At 44.3% G+C, this 22,472-nt stretch overlaps 2 protein-coding genes across 2 annotated transcripts in view; both read right to left on the bottom strand.

Moving 5' to 3' along the window:
- wdr91 (WD repeat domain 91) overlaps nucleotides 1-22,472 on the bottom strand; it is a 34,405-nt gene that overhangs the window by 4,048 nt on the left and 7,885 nt on the right. The window contains exons 7-13 of the mRNA XM_083791139.1: nucleotides 13,795-13,978; nucleotides 12,022-12,183; nucleotides 10,632-10,816; nucleotides 7,737-7,791; nucleotides 4,221-4,316; nucleotides 3,941-4,035; nucleotides 1,189-1,324 (exon numbers count right to left, since the gene is read on the bottom strand). Of these exons, the coding sequence (XP_083647265.1) occupies nucleotides 1,189-1,324; nucleotides 3,941-4,035; nucleotides 4,221-4,316; nucleotides 7,737-7,791; nucleotides 10,632-10,816; nucleotides 12,022-12,183; nucleotides 13,795-13,978 (913 nt within the window). The remainder of the gene's footprint in view (nucleotides 1-1,188; nucleotides 1,325-3,940; nucleotides 4,036-4,220; nucleotides 4,317-7,736; nucleotides 7,792-10,631; nucleotides 10,817-12,021; nucleotides 12,184-13,794; nucleotides 13,979-22,472) is intronic.
- LOC310878416 (density-regulated protein-like) lies at nucleotides 9,526-10,284 on the bottom strand (the record flags this gene model as incomplete). The annotated part of the gene is made up of 1 exon (XM_083792747.1): nucleotides 9,526-10,284. One exon carries the CDS (start codon nucleotides 10,282-10,284, stop codon nucleotides 9,526-9,528), a length of 759 nt encoding a protein of 252 aa, XP_083648873.1.

Raw genomic sequence — 22,472 nt, forward strand, 5'->3', positions numbered from 1 at the left:
AACCACTGATATAGAAACATGAAATATGGAGGAACCACTGATATAGAAACATGAGGTTTAACCCTGTGAGAACCACTGATATAGAAACATGAAATATGGAGGTACCACTGATATAGAAACATGAAATATGGAGGTACCACTGATATAGAAACATGAGGTTTAAATATGGAGGTACCACTGATATAGAAACATGAAATATGGAGGTACCACTGATATAGAAACATGAAATATGGAGGTACCACTGATATAGAAACATGAAATATGGAGGAACCACTGATATAGAAACATGAGGTTTAAATATGGAGGTACCACTGATATAGAAACATGAAATATGGAGGTACCACTGATATAGAAACATGAAATATGGAGGAACCACTGATATAGAAACATGAGGTTTAAATATGGAGGTACCACTGATATAGAAACATGAAATATGGAGGTACCACTGATATAGAAACATGAAATATGGAGGTACCACTGATATAGAAACATGAAATATGGAGGTACCACTGATATAGAAACATGAGGTTTAACCCTGTGAGAACATGGAGGTACCACTGAACATGAGGTTTTTCAGAAAACTGTCAGGATTTAGAAGACATTTTGTAGAATCATCCTCAGGCCTAAATGGGTTAATAATGACAGTAATACTAATATGACTACGACTAATACTATAATAACGACAGTACCAACCTGCTCCTTGACGGTCTTGGTGTCCCACAGCAGCAGTTTGTAGTAATAATATTAATATTACTAATACTATAATAATGACAGTAATATTAATATTACTAATACTATAATAATGACAGTAATATTAATATTACTAATACTATAATAATGACAGTAATATTAATATTACTAATACTATAATAATGACAGTAATATTAATATTACTAATACTATAATAATGACAGTAATATTAATATTACTAATACTATAATAACGACAGTACCAACCTGCTCCTTGACGGTCTTGGTGTCCCACAGCAGCAGCTTGTAGTAATAATATTAATATTAATAACTACAGTACCAACCTGCTCCTTGACGGTCTTGGTGTCCCACAGCAGCAGTGTGTAGTAATAATATTAATATTTAATAACTACAGTACCAACCTGCTCCTTGACGGTCTTGGTGTCCCACAGCAGCAGCTTGTAGTAATAATATTAATATTAATAACTACAGTACCAACCTGCTCCTTGACGGTCTTGGTGTCCCACAGCAGCAGCTTTCCGTCGGCCGGCGCAGGGCGGCGCAGGTTCGACTCCGCCGCCGCCGCCGAGCAAACGAACGACGAGCCACTGGGGCTGCAGGCCAGAGACAGGATCCTGGAGCACAGTGATTGGTTCATGCATGTGTACATACTGCACACACATAGGATGATTGTACTTGACATAAGATGACATGAACTGCGTTCTAAAATACATTTCAACTCTTGCATCCTGCATAGTTCAAGTGCGTCGGGCTAAGAGGTCTTCACCTTATACGGTGGAAGACTGCGAATGAGTCTGCAGTTCTAACTGCAATGGGGAGTTAATTGCATAGTTTGGGAGCCAGAAGGGAGAAGAGTCTGGGACGTGTGGAGTATTGTCCAGGGTGTTTTAGAGAAGGGAGAAGAGTCTGGGACGTGTGGAGTGTTGTCCAGGGTGTTTTAGAGAAGGGAGAAGAGTCTAGGACGTGTGGAGCGTTGTCCAGGGTGTTTTAGGGAAGGGAGAAGAGTCTGGGACGTGTGGAGTATTGTCCAGGGTGTTTTAGAGAAGGGAGAAGAGCCTGGGACGTGTGGAGCGTTGTCCAGGGTGTTTTAGAGAAGGGAGAAGAGCCTGGGACGTGTGGAGCGTTGTCCAGGGTGTTTTAGAGAAGGGAGAAGAGTCTGGGACGTGTGGAGCGTTGTCCAGGGTGTTTTAGAGAAGGGAGAAGAGTCTAGGACGTGTGGAGCGTTGTCCAGGGTGTTTTAGGGAAGGGAGAAGAGTCTGGGACGCGTGGAGCGTTGTCCAGGGTGTTTTAGAGAAGGGAGAAGAGTCTGGGACGTGTGGAGCGTTGTCCAGGTTGTTTTAGAGAAGGGAGAAGAGTCTAGGACGTGTGGAGCGTTGTCCAGGGTGTTTTAGGGAAGGGAGAAGAGTCTGGGACGCGTGGAGCGTTGTCCAGGGTGTTTTAGAGAAGGGAGAAGAGTCTGGGACGTGTGGAGCATTGTCCAGGGTGTTTTAGAGAAGGGAGAAGAGTCTGGGACGTGTGGAGCGTTGTCCAGGGTGTTTTAGAGAACGGAGAAGAGTCTGGGACGTGTGGAGTGTTGTCCAGGGTGTTTTAGAGAAGGGAGAAGAGTCTGGGACGTGTGGAGCGTTGTCCAGGGTGTTTTAGAGAAGGGAGAAGAGTCTGGGACGTGTGGAGACGTTGTCCAGGGTGTTTTAGAGAAGGGAGAAGAGTCTGGGACGTGTGGAGTGTTGTCCAGGGTGTTTTAGAGAAGGGAGAAGAGTCTGGGACGTGTGGAGACGTTGTCCAGGGTGTTTTAGAGAAGGGAGAAGAGTCTGGGACGTGTGGAGACGTTGTCCCGGGTGTTTTAGAGAAGGGAGAAGAGCCTGGGACGTGTGGAGCGTTGTCCAGGGTGTTTTAGAGAAGGGAGAAGAGTCTGGGACGTGTGGAGCGTTGTCCAGGGTGTTTTAGGGAAGGGAGAAGAGTCTGGGACGTGTGGAGTGTTGTCCAGGGTGTTTTAGGGAAGGGAGAAGAGTCTGGGATGTGTGGAGCGTTGTCCAGGGTGTTTTAGAGAAGGGAGAAGAGTCTGGGACGTGTGGAGCGTTGTCCAGGGTGTTTTAGAGAAGGGAGAAGAGTCTGGGACGTGTGGAGCGTTGTCCAGGGTGTTTTAGAGAAGGGAGAAGAGTCTGGGACGTGTGGAGCGTTGTCCAGGGTGTTTTAGAGAAGGGAGAAGAGTCTGGGACGTGTGGAGCGTTGTCCAGGGTGTTTTAGAGAAGGGAGAAGAGTCTGGGACGTGTGTAGTGTTGTCCAGGGTGTTTTAGAGAATTGATAAGAGTCTGGGACGTGTGGAGCGTTGTCCAGGGTGTTTTAGAGAAGGGAGAAGAGTCTAGGACGTGTGGAGCGTTGTCCAGGGTGTTTTAGAGAAGGGAGAAGAGTCTGGGACGTGTGGAGCGTTGTCCAGGGTGTTTTAGGGAAGGGAGAAGAGTCTGGGACGCGTGGAGCGTTGTCCAGGGTGTTTTAGGGAAGGGAGAAGAGTCTGGGACGCGTGGAGCGTTGTCCAGGGTGTTTTAGGGAAGGGAGAAGAGTCTGGGACGTGTGGAGCGTTGTCCAGGGTGTTTTAGAGAAGGGAGAAGAGTCTGGGACGTGTGGAGCGTTGTCCAGGGTGTTTTAGAGAAGGGAGAAGAGTCTGGGACGTGTGGAGCGTTGTCCAGGGTGTTTTAGAGAAGGGAGAAGAGTCTGGGACGTGTGGAGCGTTGTCCAGGGTGTTTTAGAGAAGGGAGAAGAGTCTGGGACGTGTGGAGCGTTGTCCAGGGTGTTTTAGAGAATTGATAAGAGTCTGGGACGTGTGGAGCGTTGTCCAGGGTGTTTTAGAGAAGGGAGAAGAGTCTAGGACGTGTGGAGCGTTGTCCAGGGTGTTTTAGAGAAGGGAGAAGAGTCTGGGACGTGTGGAGCGTTGTCCAGGGTGTTTTAGGGAAGGGAGAAGAGTCTGGGACGCGTGGAGCGTTGTCCAGGGTGTTTTAGGGAAGGGAGAAGAGTCTGGGACGCGTGGAGCGTTGTCCAGGGTGTTTTAGAGAAGGGAGAAGAGTCTAGGACGTGTGGAGCGTTGTCCAGGGTGTTTTAGAGAAGGGAGAAGAGTCTAGGACGTGTGGAGCGTTGTGCAGGGTGTTTTAGAGAAGGGAGAAGAGTCTGGGACGTGTGGAGCGTTGTCCAGGGTGTTTTAGAGAAGGGATCACCTCTATAAAACTTAAAATGTTTACCGTGGGTGAGCTTCGTCAACGTTCATCTCAATGAGGTTCTTCTTGGCATCAGTGTCATAAAGTCTGACCGTCCCCTGCCCGCTGCCTAGCAACAACTGAGGCACACACACACACACACACACACACACACACACACACACACACACACTCACACACACACACACACACTTAGCTATTTTTCGATAGCTAAAGTATGACATATAATGCTTAAAACACCAAAAGGGGTTCCCGCCCCAAACTGGGATATATAGGCATGGCGTACGGAGGTTCTGACTCTTACCAGTCGGTCAGGTTTGGTCGCCCACTCCAGAGACAGTAGAGGAGATTTGGACATGATGGTGGCTCTGGTCTGGATGACTGGGTTGAATGACCATACCTTTAACACACATTAAATATATATTAGTGTGGTCTGATTGACCACACCTTTAATACACATTAAATATATATTAGTGTGGTCTGTTTGACCACACCTTTAACACACATTAAATATATATTAGTGTGGTCTGTTTGACCACACCTTTAATACACATTAAATATATATTAGTGTGGTCTGTTTGACCACACCTTTAATACACATTAAATATATATTAGTCTGGTCTGTTTGACCACACCTTTAATACACATTAAATATATATTAGTCTGGTCTGTTTGACCACACCTTTAATACACATTAAATATATATTAGTGTGGTCTGTTTGACCACACCTTTTATACACATTAGATATATATTAGTGTGGTCTGTTTGACCACACCTTTAATACACATTAAATATATATTAGTGTGGTCTGTTTGACCACACCTTTAATACACATTAAATATATATTAGTGTGGTCTGTTTGACCACACCTTTAATACACATTAAATATATATTAGTGTGGTCTGTTTGGCCACACCTTTAATACACATTAAATATATATTAGTGTGGTCTGTTTGACCACACCTTTAATACACATTAAATATATATTAGTGTGGTCTGTTTGACCACACCTTTAATACACATTAAATATATATTAGTGTGGTCTGTTTGACCACACCTTTAATACACATTAAATATATATTAGTGTGGTCTGTTTGACCACACCTTTAATACACATTAAATATATATATTAGTGTGGTCTGTTTGACCACACCTTTAATACACATTAAATATATATTAGTCTGGTCTGATTGACCACACCTTTAATACACATTAAATATCTATTAGTGTGGTCTGTTTGACCACACCTTTAATACACATTAAATATATATTAGTGTGGTCTGTTTGACCACACCTTTAATACACATTAAATATATATTAGTGTGGTCTGTTTGACCACACCTTTAATACACATTAAATATATATTAGTGTGGTCTGATTGACCACACCTTTAATACACATTAAATATATATTAGTCTGGTCTGTTTGACCACACCTTTAATACACATTAAATATATATTAGTGTGGTCTGTTTGACCACACCTTTAATACACATTAAATATATATTAGTGTGGTCTGTTTGACCACACCTTTAATACACATTAAATATATATTAGTGTGGTCTGTTTGACCACACCTTTAATACACATTAAATATATATTAGTGTGGTCTGTTTGGCCACACCTTTAATACACATTAAATATATATTAGTGTGGTCTGATTGACCACACCTTTAATACACATTAAATATATATTAGTGTGGTCTGATTGACCACACCTTTAATACACATTAAATATATATTAGTCTGGTCTGTTTGACCACACCTTTAATACACATTAAATATCTATTAGTGTGGTCTGATTGACCACACCTTTAATACACATTAAATATATATTAGTCTGGTCTGATTGACCTCACCTTTAATACACATTAAATATATATTAGTCTGGTCTGTTTGACCACACCTTTAATACACATTAAATATATATTAGTGTGGTCTGTTTGACCACACCTTTAATACACATTAAATATATATTAGTGTGGTCTGTTTGGCCACACCTTTAATACACATTAAATATATATTAGTGTGGTCTGTTTGGCCACACCTTTAATACACATTAAATATATATTAGTGTGGTCTGATTGACCACACCTTTAATACACATTAAATATATATTAGTGTGGTCTGATTGACCACACCTTTAATACACATTAAATATATATTAGTCTGGTCTGTTTGACCACACCTTTAATACACATTAAATATCTATTAGTGTGGTCTGATTGACCACACCTTTAATACACATTAAATATATATTAGTCTGGTCTGATTGACCTCACCTTTAATACACATTAAATATATATTAGTCTGGTCTGTTTGACCACACCTTTAATACACATTAAATATATATTAGTGTGGTCTGTTTGACCTCACCTTTAATACACATTAAATATATATTAGTCTGGTCTGTTTGACCACACCTTTAATACACATTAAATATATATTAGTCTGGTCTGATTGACCTCACCTTTAATACACATTAAATATATATTAGTCTGGTCTGTTTGACCACACCTTTAATACACATTAAATATATATTAGTGTGGTCTGTTTGACCACACCTTTAATACACATTAAATATATATTAGTGTGGTCTGTTTGGCCACACCTTTAATACACATTAAATATATATTAGTGTGGTCTGTTTGGCCACACCTTTAATACACATTAAATATATATTAGTGTGGTCTGATTGACCACACCTTTAATACACATTAAATATATATTAGTGTGGTCTGATTGACCACACCTTTAATACACATTAAATATATATTAGTCTGGTCTGTTTGACCACACCTTTAATACACATTAAATATCTATTAGTGTGGTCTGATTGACCACACCTTTAATACACATTAAATATATATTAGTCTGGTCTGATTGACCTCACCTTTAATACACATTAAATATATATTAGTCTGGTCTGTTTGACCACACCTTTAATACACATTAAATATATATTAGTGTGGTCTGTTTGACCTCACCTTTAATACACATTAAATATATATTAGTCTGGTCTGTTTGACCACACCTTTAATACACATTAAATATATATTAGTGTGGTCTGTTTGACCTCACCTTTAATACACATTAAATATATATTAGTCTGGTCTGTTTGACCTCACCTTTAATACACATTAAATATATATTAGTCTGGTCTGATTGACCACACCTTTAATACACATTAAATATATATTAGTGTGGTCTGTTTGACCACACCTTTAATACACATTAAATATATATTAGTGTGGTCTGTTTGACCTCACCTTTAATACACATTAAATATATATTAGTCTGGTCTGATTGACCTCACCTTTAATACACATTAAATATATATTAGTCTGGTCTGATTGACCAGGTTGAATGACCACACCTTTTATTAACACCTTAAATTAAAGATGTATTAGTCATGTCTGGATTAAATACAATAATTCATTCATTCATACCACATAGCATGTAGAATATTACACGTAAACAACAATGATGCAAATATCCCTGACGCAGAAGGAGAAAGTTAGTTTTTTCTAAAGTGGGTGGTACCAGGTCGTCGTTCTCCCTCTAGTGTTGTGGCTGTGGGTGTCGCTCACTTTTTTTAGGTAGTTAGTTAGGAATGCTGTACTGAGGTCACTGAGGCATTGAAAACCTATTTACATTACGGACACAACATACAACGTATAAACCTATTTACATTACGGACACAACATACAACAACGTATGAACCTATTTACATCACTGAATTAACAACATACAACAACGTATAAACCTATTTACATCACTGAATTAACAACAATGTATAATATAGGTATATAAACGGTACCTTCACGACTCCATCCACGTCCAGGCTGGCCACTCTCCTCCCCGAGCAATCCACCCTGTGTATAATCACATTAATATACCTTTAATATTGACATTTATATAAACCTTTAATATAGTTTATAAACACATACGCAAACCTTTAATATACCGGTAGTTTATCAACGCAAACAAACCATTAATATTATACACACAAAAACAAACCTTTAATATAAACCTTTAACAGGTTCTGCCCCATTGCCGTAGATCTAGGTCAATTGAAGCCTATTATTTAATAATTTGCTTACCGCCATTGCCGTTGATTAATGGCAATTGCGCTTTTTTGGCGCTTTCGACCTGTTGTCATGACAATGGATCGCTCATCTTAGACTGTCTTCGCCATGATAATCTATAGTCCATGGGGCATGTCGTTTTAAATACTTATATATGCTTTAATACATTAATTAAAAAAAATAACATTAAGCAGATAAGAATCCCGAATCGTAGCCACGTTGATAACGTTTGTAACAAACCGTTACAACCGTTTGTAAATCCGCCAAGATTTGAGCGAGTTGTGACTGTTTCTCTTTGAGCTGCTGTTGACCATACTGTACTGTACTGTACTGTAGCCCCGAAGCAAGATGGCCGACCATCATAACCAAATAGAACATTTAGATGTTTGACTCTTGAGAGTGTAAAATGAAACCAAATAAGAGCACTGAACTCCGACGTCAATATGGGTAGAGGGCGCTATAAATCCACGGGTTCATGTACTGTTTATTTGCATTGTAATCCCCATAGGGGGGGGATTTTAGATCGCCTCATATAAGAACTGTCATCCCGGCCGTTTCCCTCATATGGATATGAAGAATCAACTGACTGAGAGAAAACACTATTGTTACTGCTACTGAACCCATTTTGGGGCGGGAACCCATTTTGGTGTTAGCATCATGTTATGCTTTAGCTATTTTTGAAAAATCGAAGAACGACTGACATTTTTTAGAATCTGATCTCAGGTCAGAATGGGTTAATCAGACCAGTGTGTGTCCAGTGGAAACCTCGTATGAATCTGATCTCAGGTCAGAATGGGTTAAACACCTGCATTATTCTACTTAATTTACAAGAAGTCTGCACAATTAGAGCATGTGCGGACCCGAATTCTAGGTCAGAGTTGACACGTTACTACGCACACGATGACGTCACTGAACGTCTGTCCCTCCGTCCACCTCCACGAAACGTCCCGGAACGTGCTGCAGTTCTAACTCTGACCAGTAGGGCGGTGACAGCTTCAACGTGCTGCAGTTCCAACTCTGACCAGTAGGGCGGTGACAGCTTCAACGTGCTGCAGTTCCAACTCTGACCAGTAGGGCGGTGACAGCTTCAACGTGCTGCAGTTCCAACTCTGACCAGTAGGGCGGTGACAGCTTCAACGTGCTGCAGTTCCAACTCTGACCAGTAGGGCGGTGACAGCTTCAACGTGCTGCAGTTCCAACTCTGACCAGTAGGGCGGTGACAGCTTCAACGTGCTGCAGTTCCAACTCTGACCAGTAGGGCGGTGACAGCTTCAACGTGCTGCAGTTCCAACTCTGACCAGTAGGGCGGTGACAGCTTCAACGTGCTGCAGTTCCAACTCTGACCAGTAGGGCGGTGGAAGCCGTTCTGGGGCGCATGGCTCGATCCCTCTCGTCAGGTTATGATGACCTTTCACCTCTCGACCTCTCCCAGGTCGTGGATGCACTCGGGGCAGACCTCCTCTGCCCAGCGCTCCAGGATGGTGACCTTTCACCTCTTGACCTCTCCCAGGTCGTGACCTTTCACTTCTTCACCTCCCCCAGGTCGTGGATGCACTCGGGGCGGACCTCCTCGGCCCAGCGCTCCAGGATGGCGGCGGCCAGCTCGTCCGTCACGTCTCCCTGGACCACGATCTCGTCGTCGGCCGCGGCGGCGAGCGAGGCGCCGCAGGAGAAGCGCTGGGCGAAGAAGCGCTTGGCGTCCTTCAGGTCGACGCCCAGCGCCGCCAGGCCGCACACGCGCGTCACAAACTTCTTCTTGCCGCGCGGGACCTTGGCGATCGTCACCCTCTGGGGCTCCGCGGACGACGACGACGTCGTCTTCTTCTTGGCTCTGATCTGACCCCGGCCTCCTCGTGTCTGCCTCTTCCTCTCCTCCTCCTCCTCCTCTTCCTCCTCGCGGCCGTCCAGGCCTCCTCCTCCTCCTCGTCCGAGGCTCATCCTAGCGAAGGCGTCGGGGACGTTCTTCTCCAGCCACTGGCGGCATTTGGCCGCCTCGGGCGTGAACTGGCAGAACTCGGTGGGCAGAGAGCAGACGCCGCAGTACGTCACCTTCAGGGGATACTGGGCGTGGGCGCCCCCTGGTGGTCCTCCGGGGCGGTCCTCCTCCTCCGCTCTGCGGTCCGGAGAGGAGACGCCGCGCTCCGTCCCGTCCTCGGCGGCGGCCTCCTCCGCGACACCGTCGTTATCCGGAGAGACACACTGCTGCGTCTCGTCCTCGCTGGCGTCGGCGGTGTCTTTGTTTTCTGTCGAGATGGGCTCGGTGTCCTCTGTGGCAGCCATGTTGAATGTTCCTCTAACGAACAAGAAACGCTGTCTTTTTAACAAACGTGTTATGGGGGGAGGGGGGGGGGCGTGTCTGTCATGCCCAAATACGGACCTTCCACGCCAACGTCATCAGAATGTGGTCAGTCTCGCCCAAAGATGGACTTCCACTGTCTTCCAGTGGGGCTTTCAGATAGCGTGCACCAGAGTCACGCAAACTCCGTTCACTTCATGGGGATTCAGTCTCATGGATATTGTAGTTTTTACGTGTAGTGCATTGTGGTTATTGTAGTTTTTTACCTGCAGTGCATTGTGGTTATTGTAGTTTTTACATGCAGTGCATTGTGGTCATTGTAGTTTTGTACCTGCAGTGCAGGATAGATGAGTGATGCTCTCCGTACTCCTCCTGGCTCAGCTTGATGAACGGCTGCTCCACAGACACGCCCACATCCTTCTCATTGGTCGATACTGAGGGGGAGGAGTCAGGAGCACCGTCACTCCCTGGACCTTCAACTGTGATTGGCTCCGCCTCTGAACTATCTGCTCTCACCTGATAGGACGAGAGGATTATTAGCTCCGCCTCTGAACTCTCACCTCTCCACCTGATAGGACGAAAGCATTATTAGCTCCGCCTCTGAACTCTCTGCTCTCCTCTCCCCGTGAATGGAAGAGAGGATTGTTAGAGAGGAGAGGATGATGAGAGAAGAGGAGGGCACTAGGACCTAGGGTTTATGGGAGAGGAGATGAGGGCACTAGGACCTAGGGTTTAGGGGAGAGGAGAGTAGGGCACTAGGGTTTAGGGGAGAGGAGGGCACTAGGGTTTAGGGGAGAGGAGGGCACTAGGACCTAGGGTTTAGGGAAGAGAAGAGAGGGCACTAGGACCTAGGTTTTAGGGGAGAGGAGGGCACTAGGACCTAGGGTTTAGGGAAGAGAAGAGAGGGCACTAGGACCTAGGTTTTAGGGGAGAGGAGGGCACTAGGACCTAGGGTTTAGGGAAGAGAAGAGAGGGCACTAGGACCTAGGTTTTAGGGGAGAGGAGGGCACTAGGACCTAGGGGTTAGGGAAGTGGAGGGCACTAGGACCTAGGGTTTAGGGGAGAGGAGGGCACTAGGACCTAGGGTTTAGGGGAGAGGAGTGGAGGGCACTAGGACCTAGGGTTTAGGGGAGAGGAGTGGAGGGCACTAGGACCTAGGGTTTAGGGGAGAGGAGGGCACTAGGACCTAGGGTTTAGGGGAGAGGAGGGGAGGGCACTAGGACCTAGGGTTTAGGGGAGAGGAGGGGAGGGCACTAGGACCTAGGGTTTAGGGGAGAGGAGGGGAGGGCACTAGGACCTAGGGTTTAGGGGAGAGGAGTGGAGGGCACTAGGACCTAGGGTTTAGGGGAGAGGAGTGGAGGGCACTAGGACCTAGGGTTTAGGGGAGAGGAGTGGAGGGCACTAGGACCTAGGGTTTAGGGGAGAGGAGATGAGGGCACTAGGACCTAGGGTTTAGGGGAGAGGAGGGCACTAGGACCTAGGGTTTAGGGGAGAGGAGGGGAGGGCACTAGGACCTAGGGTTTAGGGGAGAGGAGTGGAGGGCACTAGGACCTAGGGTTTAGGGGAGAGGAGGGGAGGGCACTAGGACCTAGGGTTTAGGGGAGAGGAGAGGAGGGCACTAGGACCTAGGGTTTAGGGGAGAGGAGGGCACTAGGACCTAGGGTTTAGGGGAGAGGAGGGCACTAGGACCTAGGGTTTAGGGGAGAGGAGGGCACTAGGACCTGGGAGAGGAGCGGCTTGGAGAACAGCTCTTTGCGTTCTTTCTCGTGGTCCTGCGTTCGTTTCTGTCTGGTCTGAGGGGGCGGGGCCTGGGAGTCACTGGGAGCCGCCTGATTGGACACAGGTTTCACCTCCTTCGCCGATGGGCCGTCTTTGGATTTGGCCTGAGAGAATAAAAACATACAATAAAATCACACTCCTGTGAAGTGAGGGGCGCTCTTCTCATCATCATAAATCACAGTGTTGATTTCGTCGACTAAAACTAAGCTATGGTGACTTAATCTAAGACTAAATATACTGACAATTTCGTCAACAAATAAAAAACTAGACTAATATGTTAGGAAGGGACTAGTGGACAAGAGGTCCAGTATACCGGTAAGTCATTTTACTCTTGGTTTTTTACACTTGGTTTCATGCTGAAAATAGCCGATCTATAAGTTCACAACGCGTCACAGCGTGACGCGTTGTGAGCTTGTAGATCGGCTATTTTCAGGAAGTGTAAAAACAGTCATTAAAACGACATCCAAGGCCCGCCAAAATACATTTTAGTCAACGGAATCAACTGTAGATTTAGTCGACTAAAATATTATATTTAGTCGACTAAAACTAGACTAAACACTAAAACATTCCAGGCGACTAAAATGTGACTAAAACTAAATGAAAACTATTCAAGAGACTACGACTAAAAACAACACTGATTGATTGATTGATTGATTGAAATATTTATTAACAGTTTGTAGAATTACAGTACATTTCAAAGCACAAACTCAATACAAAGACTGTTAACTGTGAGTGGACGACCCAATTAAGCATTACACTTGTTTACAACAGGGTCCACATTGTTCAATTCATCAAAACATTTAGAGACGTACAAATAGACACTTCTATGTAGTTGAAGAACAGAACAGGAATTCATCATAAAGGAAGCAAAAAGGGAAAAGATACATATATACAGTGAGGGGGAAAAAGGGGGGGGGGGGGGGATTCAGATTTGAGAGAGGCCAGTTTCGAATTGCGGCCGTCCGTAGGTGCCCTTTGAGAGCGGTTTTGAAGGAGTCAAGGGATTCACATGTCTTAATGACTGTTGGTAGGGCGTTCCACATTTTGGTGGCATAGAAGCGTCACATGCCATGCTCAGCCAATCAAAACATCACTATGGCCCCTTTTCCACCGGTTGGTTCCCAATGGGAACCGGTTCAGTTCTTTTTGGTTTTTAGTCCATGAGCCAGAGCTGCAAAATTGAAACGTTAATTATGAATTGAGTAGGCAAAACCATACCTATATTAGATTGTTATCACCATGAAACTTCCCCAATTGAGTACTTACACGAAGACAATGGTTTATTGTATTACAAATTTTACATGTTTTAATATGCAAATGAGGCATTATGTAGGAAAATATGCAAAATAATCGAAAATATGAAAAAGCTACTACTGTGGAAGGGTTATCATGTCTTTATTTACTTGTATTAATCCTATAAACAATTGAATATAGTGTATAGTTCGTCCACAAATTTTGGAGCTCTGGCTCATGGACTAAAAACCAAAAAGAACTGAACCGGTTCCCACTGGGAACCAACCGGTGGAAAAGGGGTCTCTGTGGTGCACACAAACACACAAAGCTGATGGGCATGGGGGGGGGGGGGCATGACTCTTACTTCCTGTTCAGCGGTCGTGAACTTATTGTCCTTCAAAATAAAAGCCGTCTCTGAACACAGTTGGCATCATCGGGGGTCGAATTAAAACAGGACTCGAGTTAAATCGTCTTGCTCTCACCTGATTGGCCGCGGCAGAAGAAGGTTCCTTCCTGCCCACTGCGCTCTGATTGGGCGACATTCCCACCTTGTTTCCGGCAGCAGGGGGCACTGTGGAGCGCTTCCCCTGAGGCAGGAGAGTGGAGAAGAAGTTCCTGGAGGGAGTGGTCGAGACGCTGGAAGTCTTCTGATTGGCTACCATGTCTCTAGGAAATATAATAATAATATATAAAATATGAAGTCTTCCGATTGGCTACCATGTCTCTAGGAAATATAATAATATATAAAATATGAAGTCTTCCGATTGGCTACCATGTCTCTAGGAAATATAATAATATATAAAATATATTAACCCATTCTGACCTGAGATCAGATTCATACGAGGTTTCCACTGGGACACACACTGGTCTGATTAACCCATTCTGACCTGAGATCAGATTCTAAAAATGTCAGTCGTTCTTCGATTTAAAAAAAATGGCAGACCTACAAGCTCTTAGCGCGCCACTCGGTGGCGCGCTAAGAGCTTGTAGATCTGCTATTTTTCAATAGTCATGATTTAGAAGACCTTTTGTAGAATCTGATCTCAGTTCTAAGTGGGTTATATTATATATATGTGTGTGCGTGTGTGTGTGTGTGTGTGCGTGCGTGCGTGCGTGCGTGCGTGCGTGTGTGCGTGCGTGTGTGTGTGTGTGTGTGTGTGTGTGATATGAAGTGTGAGATTACCATAATGACAGTAATCCTTAATCACAATCCATCATATTCAAGGGCTTTTGAAGAGAAATGAGACAGACTCCAGTCACTTTAGTCTAGAGCTCTGCAGATGGCAGGTGTGTGTGTGTGTGTGTGTGTGTGTGTGTGTGTGTGTGTGTGTTTATGCACTGTCAAATAGGTCTACATCTATTCTAAGGTAGCATACACCCGTATACAAATGCATTACGTAAATCCTTTGTGTTTGAGCACAAAATGCATTTTGAGAACCCACAAATGTTCTGCGTGTGCGTGTGGCACAACACACACACACACACACACAAACATACTACACTTGTGGCCCCTCCCACTGCGTAATCTACTTAATGAATACATTGCAGCAGCTCCAAACAATACTCTCATTCGTCTTTGCGTCTGCCCGTACGGACGCATTATTATGCTGTCTGCGTCTGCCCGTACGAACGCACCATTATGCTGTCTGCGTCTGCCCGTACGGACGCACCATTATGCTGTCTGCGTCTGCCCGTACGAACGCACCATTATGCTGTCTGCGTCTGCTCGTACGAACGCACCATTATGCTGTCTGCGTCTGCCCGTACGAACGCACCATTATGCTGTCTGCGTCTGCCCGTACGAACGCACCATTATGCTGTCTGCGTCTGCCCGTACGAACGCACCATTATGCTGTCTGCGTCTGCCCGTACGGACGCACCATTATGCTGTCTGCGTCTGCCCGTACGCACGCACCATTATGCTGTCTGCGTCTGCCCGTACGGACGCATTATTATGCTGTCTGCGTCTGCCCGTACGGACGCACCATTATGCTGTCTGCGTCTGCCCGTACGGACGCACCATTATGCTGTCTGCGTCTGCCCGTACGCACGCACCATTATGCTGTCTGCGTCTGCCCGTACGGACGCATTATTATGCTGTCTGCGTCTGCCCGTACGGACGCACCATTATGCTCTCTGCGTCTGCCCGTACGGACGCATTATTATGCTGTCTGCGTCTGCCCGTACGGACGCACCATTATGCTGTCTGCGTCTGCCCGTACGGACGCACCATTATGCTCTCTACGTCTGCCCGTACAGACGCATTATTATGCTGTCTGCGTCTGCCCGTACGGACGCACCATTATGCTGTCTGCGTCTGCCCGTACGGACGCATTATTATGCTGTCTGCGTCTGCCCGTACGGACGCACCACTATGCTGTCTGCGTCTGCCCGTACGGACGCATTATTATGCTGTCTGCGTCTGCCCGTACGGACGCACCATTATGCTGTCTGCGTCTGCCCGTACGGACGCATTATTATGCTGTCTGCGTCTGCCCGTACGAACGCACCATTATGCTGTCTGCATCTGCCCGTACGCACGCACCATTATGCTGTCTGCGTCTGCCCGTACGCACGCACCATTATGCTGTCTGCGTCTGCCCGTACGGACGCATTATTATGCTGTCTGCGTCTGCTCGTACGAACGCACCATTATGCTGTCTGCGTCTGCCCGTACGAATGCACCATTATGCTGTCTGCGTCTGCCCGTACGGACGCACCATTATGCTCTCTGCGTCTGCCCGTACGGACGCATTATTATGCTGTCTGCGTCTGCCCGTACGGACGCATTATTATGCTGTCTGCGTCTGCCCGTAAGAAAGCACCATTATGCTGTCTGCGTCTGCCCGTACGAACGCACCATTATGCTGTCTGCGTCTGCCCGTACGAACGCACCATTATGCTGTCTGCGTCTGCCCGTACGGACGCATTATTATGCTGTCTGCGTCTGCCCGTAAGAAAGCACCATTATGCTGTCTGCGTCTGCCCGTACGAACGCACCATTATGCTGTCTGCGTCTGCCCGTACGAACGCACCATTATGCTGTCTGCGTCTGCCCATACGAACGCACCATTATGCTGTCTGTGTCTGCCCGTACGGACGCACCATTATGCTGTCTGCGTCTGCCCGTACGGACGCACCATTATGCTGTCTGTGTCTGCCCGTACGGACGCATTATTATGCTGTCTGCGTCTGCCCGTACTAACGCACCATTATGCTGTCTGCGTCTGCTCGTACGAACGCACCATTATGCTGTCTGCGTCTGCTCGTACGAACGCACCATTATGCTGTCTGCGTCTGCCCGTACTAACGCACCATTATGCTGTCTGCGTCTGCTCGTACGAACGCACCATTATGCTCTCTGCGTCTGCCCGTACGAACGCACTATTATGCTGTCTGCGTCTGCTCGTACGAACGCACCATTTTCAACCAAGGTTTATGTTTTAGGTTGTTATTAGAGAAAGTAAAAGATGAGTGTCATTTGCTGCTTTCTTTCGTTTTAGGGATTTTAGCTGTTTTTGACAGGGGGGCGGGACATTCGAGCATGGGGCTAAATATGTATTTATTTATTTTTACAACATTTTATAGCGATTTGTTGTCCTATAGTAGATCCCAGGAAATCTGGCCACAAAAGATCACTGAATGTGAAGGGGTTGAAAAACTGACCTTTAAGCTAATCATCCGGAGACCTCTCCAAGATCATGTGTGGACCCCCTGAATGCATTTTAAAAAGGAACTTTTTTTATTTAAAATTTAAAATTTAATCCCACAATTCTGCAACCCATTTTTTCCACCCAGTGCCAATTATCTAATCATGTAATCCTGGGCGCTACACTGCTTCTATTCACCTGACAGGGGGGAATTTCCCCGACCGGACGTAGCGCGTGGAAGGAACACGTTATTCCGACCAGTTCCTTTCCCCTCCATCAGGCGCCCCGGCTGGCCAGGGGGAGGCAGTTTAGAGACCAGGATTACGGCATGTTTTTGTGAGGGTACCTACCCTAGGGGACACGGGGAGAACATGTGAGGGTACCTACCCTAGGGGATACGGGGAGAACATGTGAGGGTACCTACTCTAGGGGACACGGGGAGAACATGCAAACTCCACACAGAAAGGCCCTTTCGCCAACCCCGCCTCGGGTGTGGGCACTGATGACGCAGAGGAGAGAACACACCTCAAGCGCCCATTCCCCAGTGGGAATCGAACCCAGGACTTTCCGTGCCAGGGTTTATAGCGATTTCTAACCTACCTTCACCGATCACAGAATCACAGAATATTTTGCAGAAACGATTAGCTCCCCCGTCGCTAGGTAACGATTAGCTCCCCGTCGCTAGGTAACGATTAGCTCCCCCGTCGCTAGGTAACGATTAGCTCCCCGTCGCTAGGTAACGATTAGCTCCCCCGTCGCTGTGGTCCGTCAATGGATTGTTTCCCCTCCCCGTCTTATTTCCATTAGAAGCGCGATGTTTAGTGGCGTTAGAGTCGATAATACATCGAGGTTAGGAGCTCAATAAAACAATATTGCAGTGACAATATCAACGCTCCTGGTGAAAGCGAAGTGTCCAGCAGCAGATCCGTAATGGCTGACAACTATGTCCGATGAATTTTGGGGTTTTCAAAATAAAACGTCAGGCTGAAAGTCCCAGGGGGCTGAGGACCAGTGAATAAGTTAAAATGCATTTTAAAAGGCAGTTGTTTTTTAAAACGTTTGAATGTGAGATTAACAACAATCCAAAGTAAACAAAGGCCAGACTTTCATGTTTCCTAAAGACGTTGTTTTTTTAATAAACTTTTAGTAAAAGACATTTCATGATCATTAACATAATGGACATGTGATAATAATAATAAATATACACTCCATGCTGTTTACAAAACACTCATATATCATTGTTATCGAAAATAAATAGATTATCTATGGAAAGGAAAACAGCGCATGCTTTTAATTGATATAATTAGTTCAAACAAATTAATAATGATGGTCAATCTGCTCCAACAACAATTTAAATATTAACATATTGTTTAAAACAAATTAAAATATAATAAGCTGCACGTGCAAACTGTGGTTTTGGGCGTGTTGTAACATTAATACTACAAATAATAATGTAAATAATGTAAATAATACAATAACAATGTATAATGTAAGTATGAACGTACCCACTGAGCAATAGACGGCTATTTAGAAATGCGAAAAAAATGGCAAAAAATGTAAGTTTTTTTAGACGTCCATCTATTCTTAGATTAGACGTTAATTAGCTGTATATATATATAGACGTTTAAACAACCGCTAATTAACGTCTAATCTAAGAATCAACGTCTAAACGTTTCCGTTTTTTATCCCATTTTTAGACGGCCCTTTAGACGAATATTAGACAAAAAAAAATGCTCAGTGGGGTAATTTGCCGTAGCACTTGCCCTAGCCTTGACGAGGCGTATGCAAACGCTAAACTTATATATCAGAAATAGCATTTTATGTAGACATAGCACTCTATAGTGTACTCTGTACAGATATGCTACAGATTTTGTATACGTATGATCCTAGATGATTATTACTTTATTATGATTATTATGTATTTGATGTATTACCATGTGTTGTTCTAGCTTACTGTAAATTGCTATGGATTAAGAGCGTTTGATAAATGTCTGAATTGTAAATTGTACGGTATTTTAAAAAAAACGAATGTCCTGCCATCGCTTTGAAGACCCCAAAATGAACCGGAAGCTAAATCAGCTAAAGTTAATCTAGCAATCTATTTTCTTTTGTCAAACAATGTAACCGCGAGGTAGCAACAATTTGGCAATGCTCCCCTCAAAGGTGTTAACATGGCAGTGGACGGCGGGGGGAAGCATTTCATTGACGGACCACAGGCGAGCCGAGCGTTGCCTAGCGACGGCGGATATCAGCGGTACCGTTCTGAACGGGAGGCATACTATCATCCGACAGAGCGAGGTGCGCTGCGGGTCGGGAGAGGGTTGCGGTTAGGTTTAGGTGTCTGCCCTGGGGGAGGTTAGGGTTAGGGTGAGGGAGGAGGTAGGTTTAGGTGTCTGCCCCGGGGGAGGTTAGGGTTAGGGTGAGGGAGGAGGTAGGTTTAGGTGTCTGCCCCGGGGGAGGTTAGGGTTAGGGTGAGGGAGGAGGTAGGTTGACGTTCGGACCAATGCTCCGTCGGATGAAAGTACTGCACTCGTTCTGAACCAATAGGAGACGTTCTTGACACTGAGCACCGTTGGAAAACTGTCAGGCGAGTGTTAAAGACGGTAGCATGTTTACATCAACATGTTAAAGACTGTAGCATGTTTACATCAACATGTTAAAGACTGTAGAATATAAATGAGTTGTGGAGCAGAAGGGACATCCTTTCAGCTCACAGAAGACACAGGAAGCATAGCTGAAAGCTGAGAGGTGTTGGTTTCAACCACACAGATCATAGAATACAGATGACAGGTTTTCAGCAGTAGAAACACTTTAACCCATTTAGGTTAAACAGGCCATTTACATTACAGTATTTAGCAAAAAAAATATATATATATATATTATTTTCTTTTTCAGAGAATTTAGGTCAGGGTTTTTAGGATCGGCCTCAGTCCTAAATGGGTTAAAAGAGAATAGCACAAAGGTGTGTGAAGAGTACCTGTTATCAATAAGGTTTGGGTTTATTGAGTACCTGTTATCAATAAGGTTTGGGTTTATGGAGTACCTGTTATCAATAAGGTTTGGGCTTATTGAGTACCTGTTATCAATAAGGTTTGGGCTTATTGAGTACCTGTTATCAATAAGGTTTGGGTTTATTGAGTACCTGTTATCAATAAGGTTTGGGTTTATGGAGTACCTGTTATCAATAAGGTTTGGGTTTATGGAGTACCTGTTATCAATAAGGTTTGGGCTTATTGAGTACCTGTTATCAATAAGGTTTGGGCTTATTGAGTACCTGTTATCAATAAGGTTTGGGTTTATTGAGTACCTGTTATCAATAAGGTTTGGGCTTATGGAGTACCTGTTATCAATAAGGTTTGGGTTTATTGAGTACCTGTTATCAATAAGGTTTGGGTTTATTGAGTACCTGTTATCAAAAAGGTTTGGGCTTATCGAGTACCCGGTATCAATAAGGTTTGGGATTATGGAGTACCTGTTATCAATATAACGACCGGACGTAAGTAAAATGTTTTTCAAAATAGTAAAAATATAAAGGAAAAAAAAGGTTTATTTTCTTTTTAGGGATAAGGGGTAAGGCAGTGGTGAAAATAGGACCCATAGGGCTCCATTTTCGTCACTGCTAAACCCCTTATCCCTAAACATCTGTGCCTTTTCTTTTTTTTACTATTTTGCAAAAAAAAAAGAATAGTTAACCCATTCTGACCGGGCACCCCTTTTGGTGTCAGCATCATGTTATGCTTTAGCTATTTAAAAATAGCAGACCTACAAGCTCATATCGCGCCACCGAGTGGCGCGATACGAGCTTGTAGGTCTGCTATTTTTTGAAAAATCGAAGAGCGACTGACATTTTTAGAATCTGATCTCAGGTCAGAATGGGTTAATCAGACCAGTGTGTGTCCAGTGGAAACCTCGTGTGAATCTGATCTCAGGTCAGAATGGGTTCCAGTCTACAAGCTCACAACGTGTTAATGTAGATTGGCTAGTTGAACTGTTCAAAAATGTTTGTCAAAATAGTAAAAAAAATAAAAAGGCAAAGAAGTTTAGGGATAAGGGGTTTAGCGATGACGAAAATGGAGCCTGTAGTGTTTAAAGCTGAAGGTCCTCACAGCTCACAGGATAAGTGATTTAACCCATTTTAGGCTATGCTTTAGCTATTGAAAAATAGCAGATCTACAAGCTCATAGCGCGCCACGAGCGTGTAGGTCTGCTATTTTTGACAAATCGAAGAACGACTGACATAGAAACATAGCTTTTCAGGAAACTGTCAGGATGTAGAAGAACATTTTTTAGAATCTGATCTCAGGTCAGAATGAAAACTGTCAGGATGTAGAAGATTTTTTTTTAGAATCTGATCTCAGGTCAGAATGAAAACTGTCAGGATGTAGAAGAACATTTTTTAGAATCTGATCTTAGGTCAGAATGAAAACTGTCAGGATGTAGAAGAACACTTTTTAGAATCTGATCTCAGGTCAGAATGAAAACTGTCAGGATGTAGAAGAACATTTTTTAGAATCTGATCTCAGGTCAGAACGGGATAAAAGGTGTGTGAGGTCCTCAACAGACGGGTAAAACATAATGAGGTCCTCACAGCTCACAGGATAAGTGTTTAACCCATTCTGACCTGAGATCAGATTCTATAAATGTTCTTCTACATCCTGACAGTTTTCTGAAAAAGCTATGTTTCTGTGTCAGTCGTTCTTCGATTTTTCAAAAATAGCAGACCTACAAGCTCATAGCGCGCCACTCGGTGCCGCGCTATGAGCTTGTAGATCTGCTATTTTTCAATAGCTAAAGCATAACATAATGCTAACACCAAAAGGGGTTCCTGTCCCAGATTGGGTTAAAAAAAGGTAAAACACAGCTCGTAGAAGACAGGAGAAACATAGTGTTTAAAAGCTGAAGGTCCTCACAGCTCACAGAATAGTGTTTTAAAGGTCCTGACAGACAGGTAAAAAACATATAGAAGGTCCTCACAGCTCTGTCTCCCAGGTAAAGGTAAAGTTCCTAACAGCTAGATCAGGGGTGGGCAACTGGCGGCCCGGGGGCCACATGCGGCCCCCCACCTTCACTTAATGCGGCCCCGCATGTTAATATCAGAATACTGATATAGTATCGATTTCAGCTGTTTACAATTCCAAACACCGTTTTAATTACTTCATGACTAGTATTAAATGACTAGTACTTAATGACTAGTATTAAAAATGTTATTGTCTTTTTGTGTCCAATGTAGTTATGTTAACAGTTCATAAAGTTAACATAGCTACAACTAAATGCATTTGAAATTCAATAAAAAAGGTTACTTTTCAGGATTCCAATTTGAAAATAGCAAAATAAATTATTCACATTTCCAATTCAAATATAGTAAAAAATAGAAACGCGTTTTGAGCTTGTAGATCGGCATTCTTTTGCTACAACAGTAATATGCAACCTTGCCCCTCTGGCGTGAATGTGGAAATATAGTGGCCCTCGCCATCGTCAAAGTTGCCCACCCCTGAGCTAGGTGAAAACAT

The sequence above is a fragment of the Protomyctophum parallelum genome, assembly GCF_964188405.1.
Source record: "Protomyctophum parallelum genome assembly, chromosome: 20".
NCBI lineage: Eukaryota > Metazoa > Chordata > Actinopteri > Myctophiformes > Myctophidae > Protomyctophum > Protomyctophum parallelum.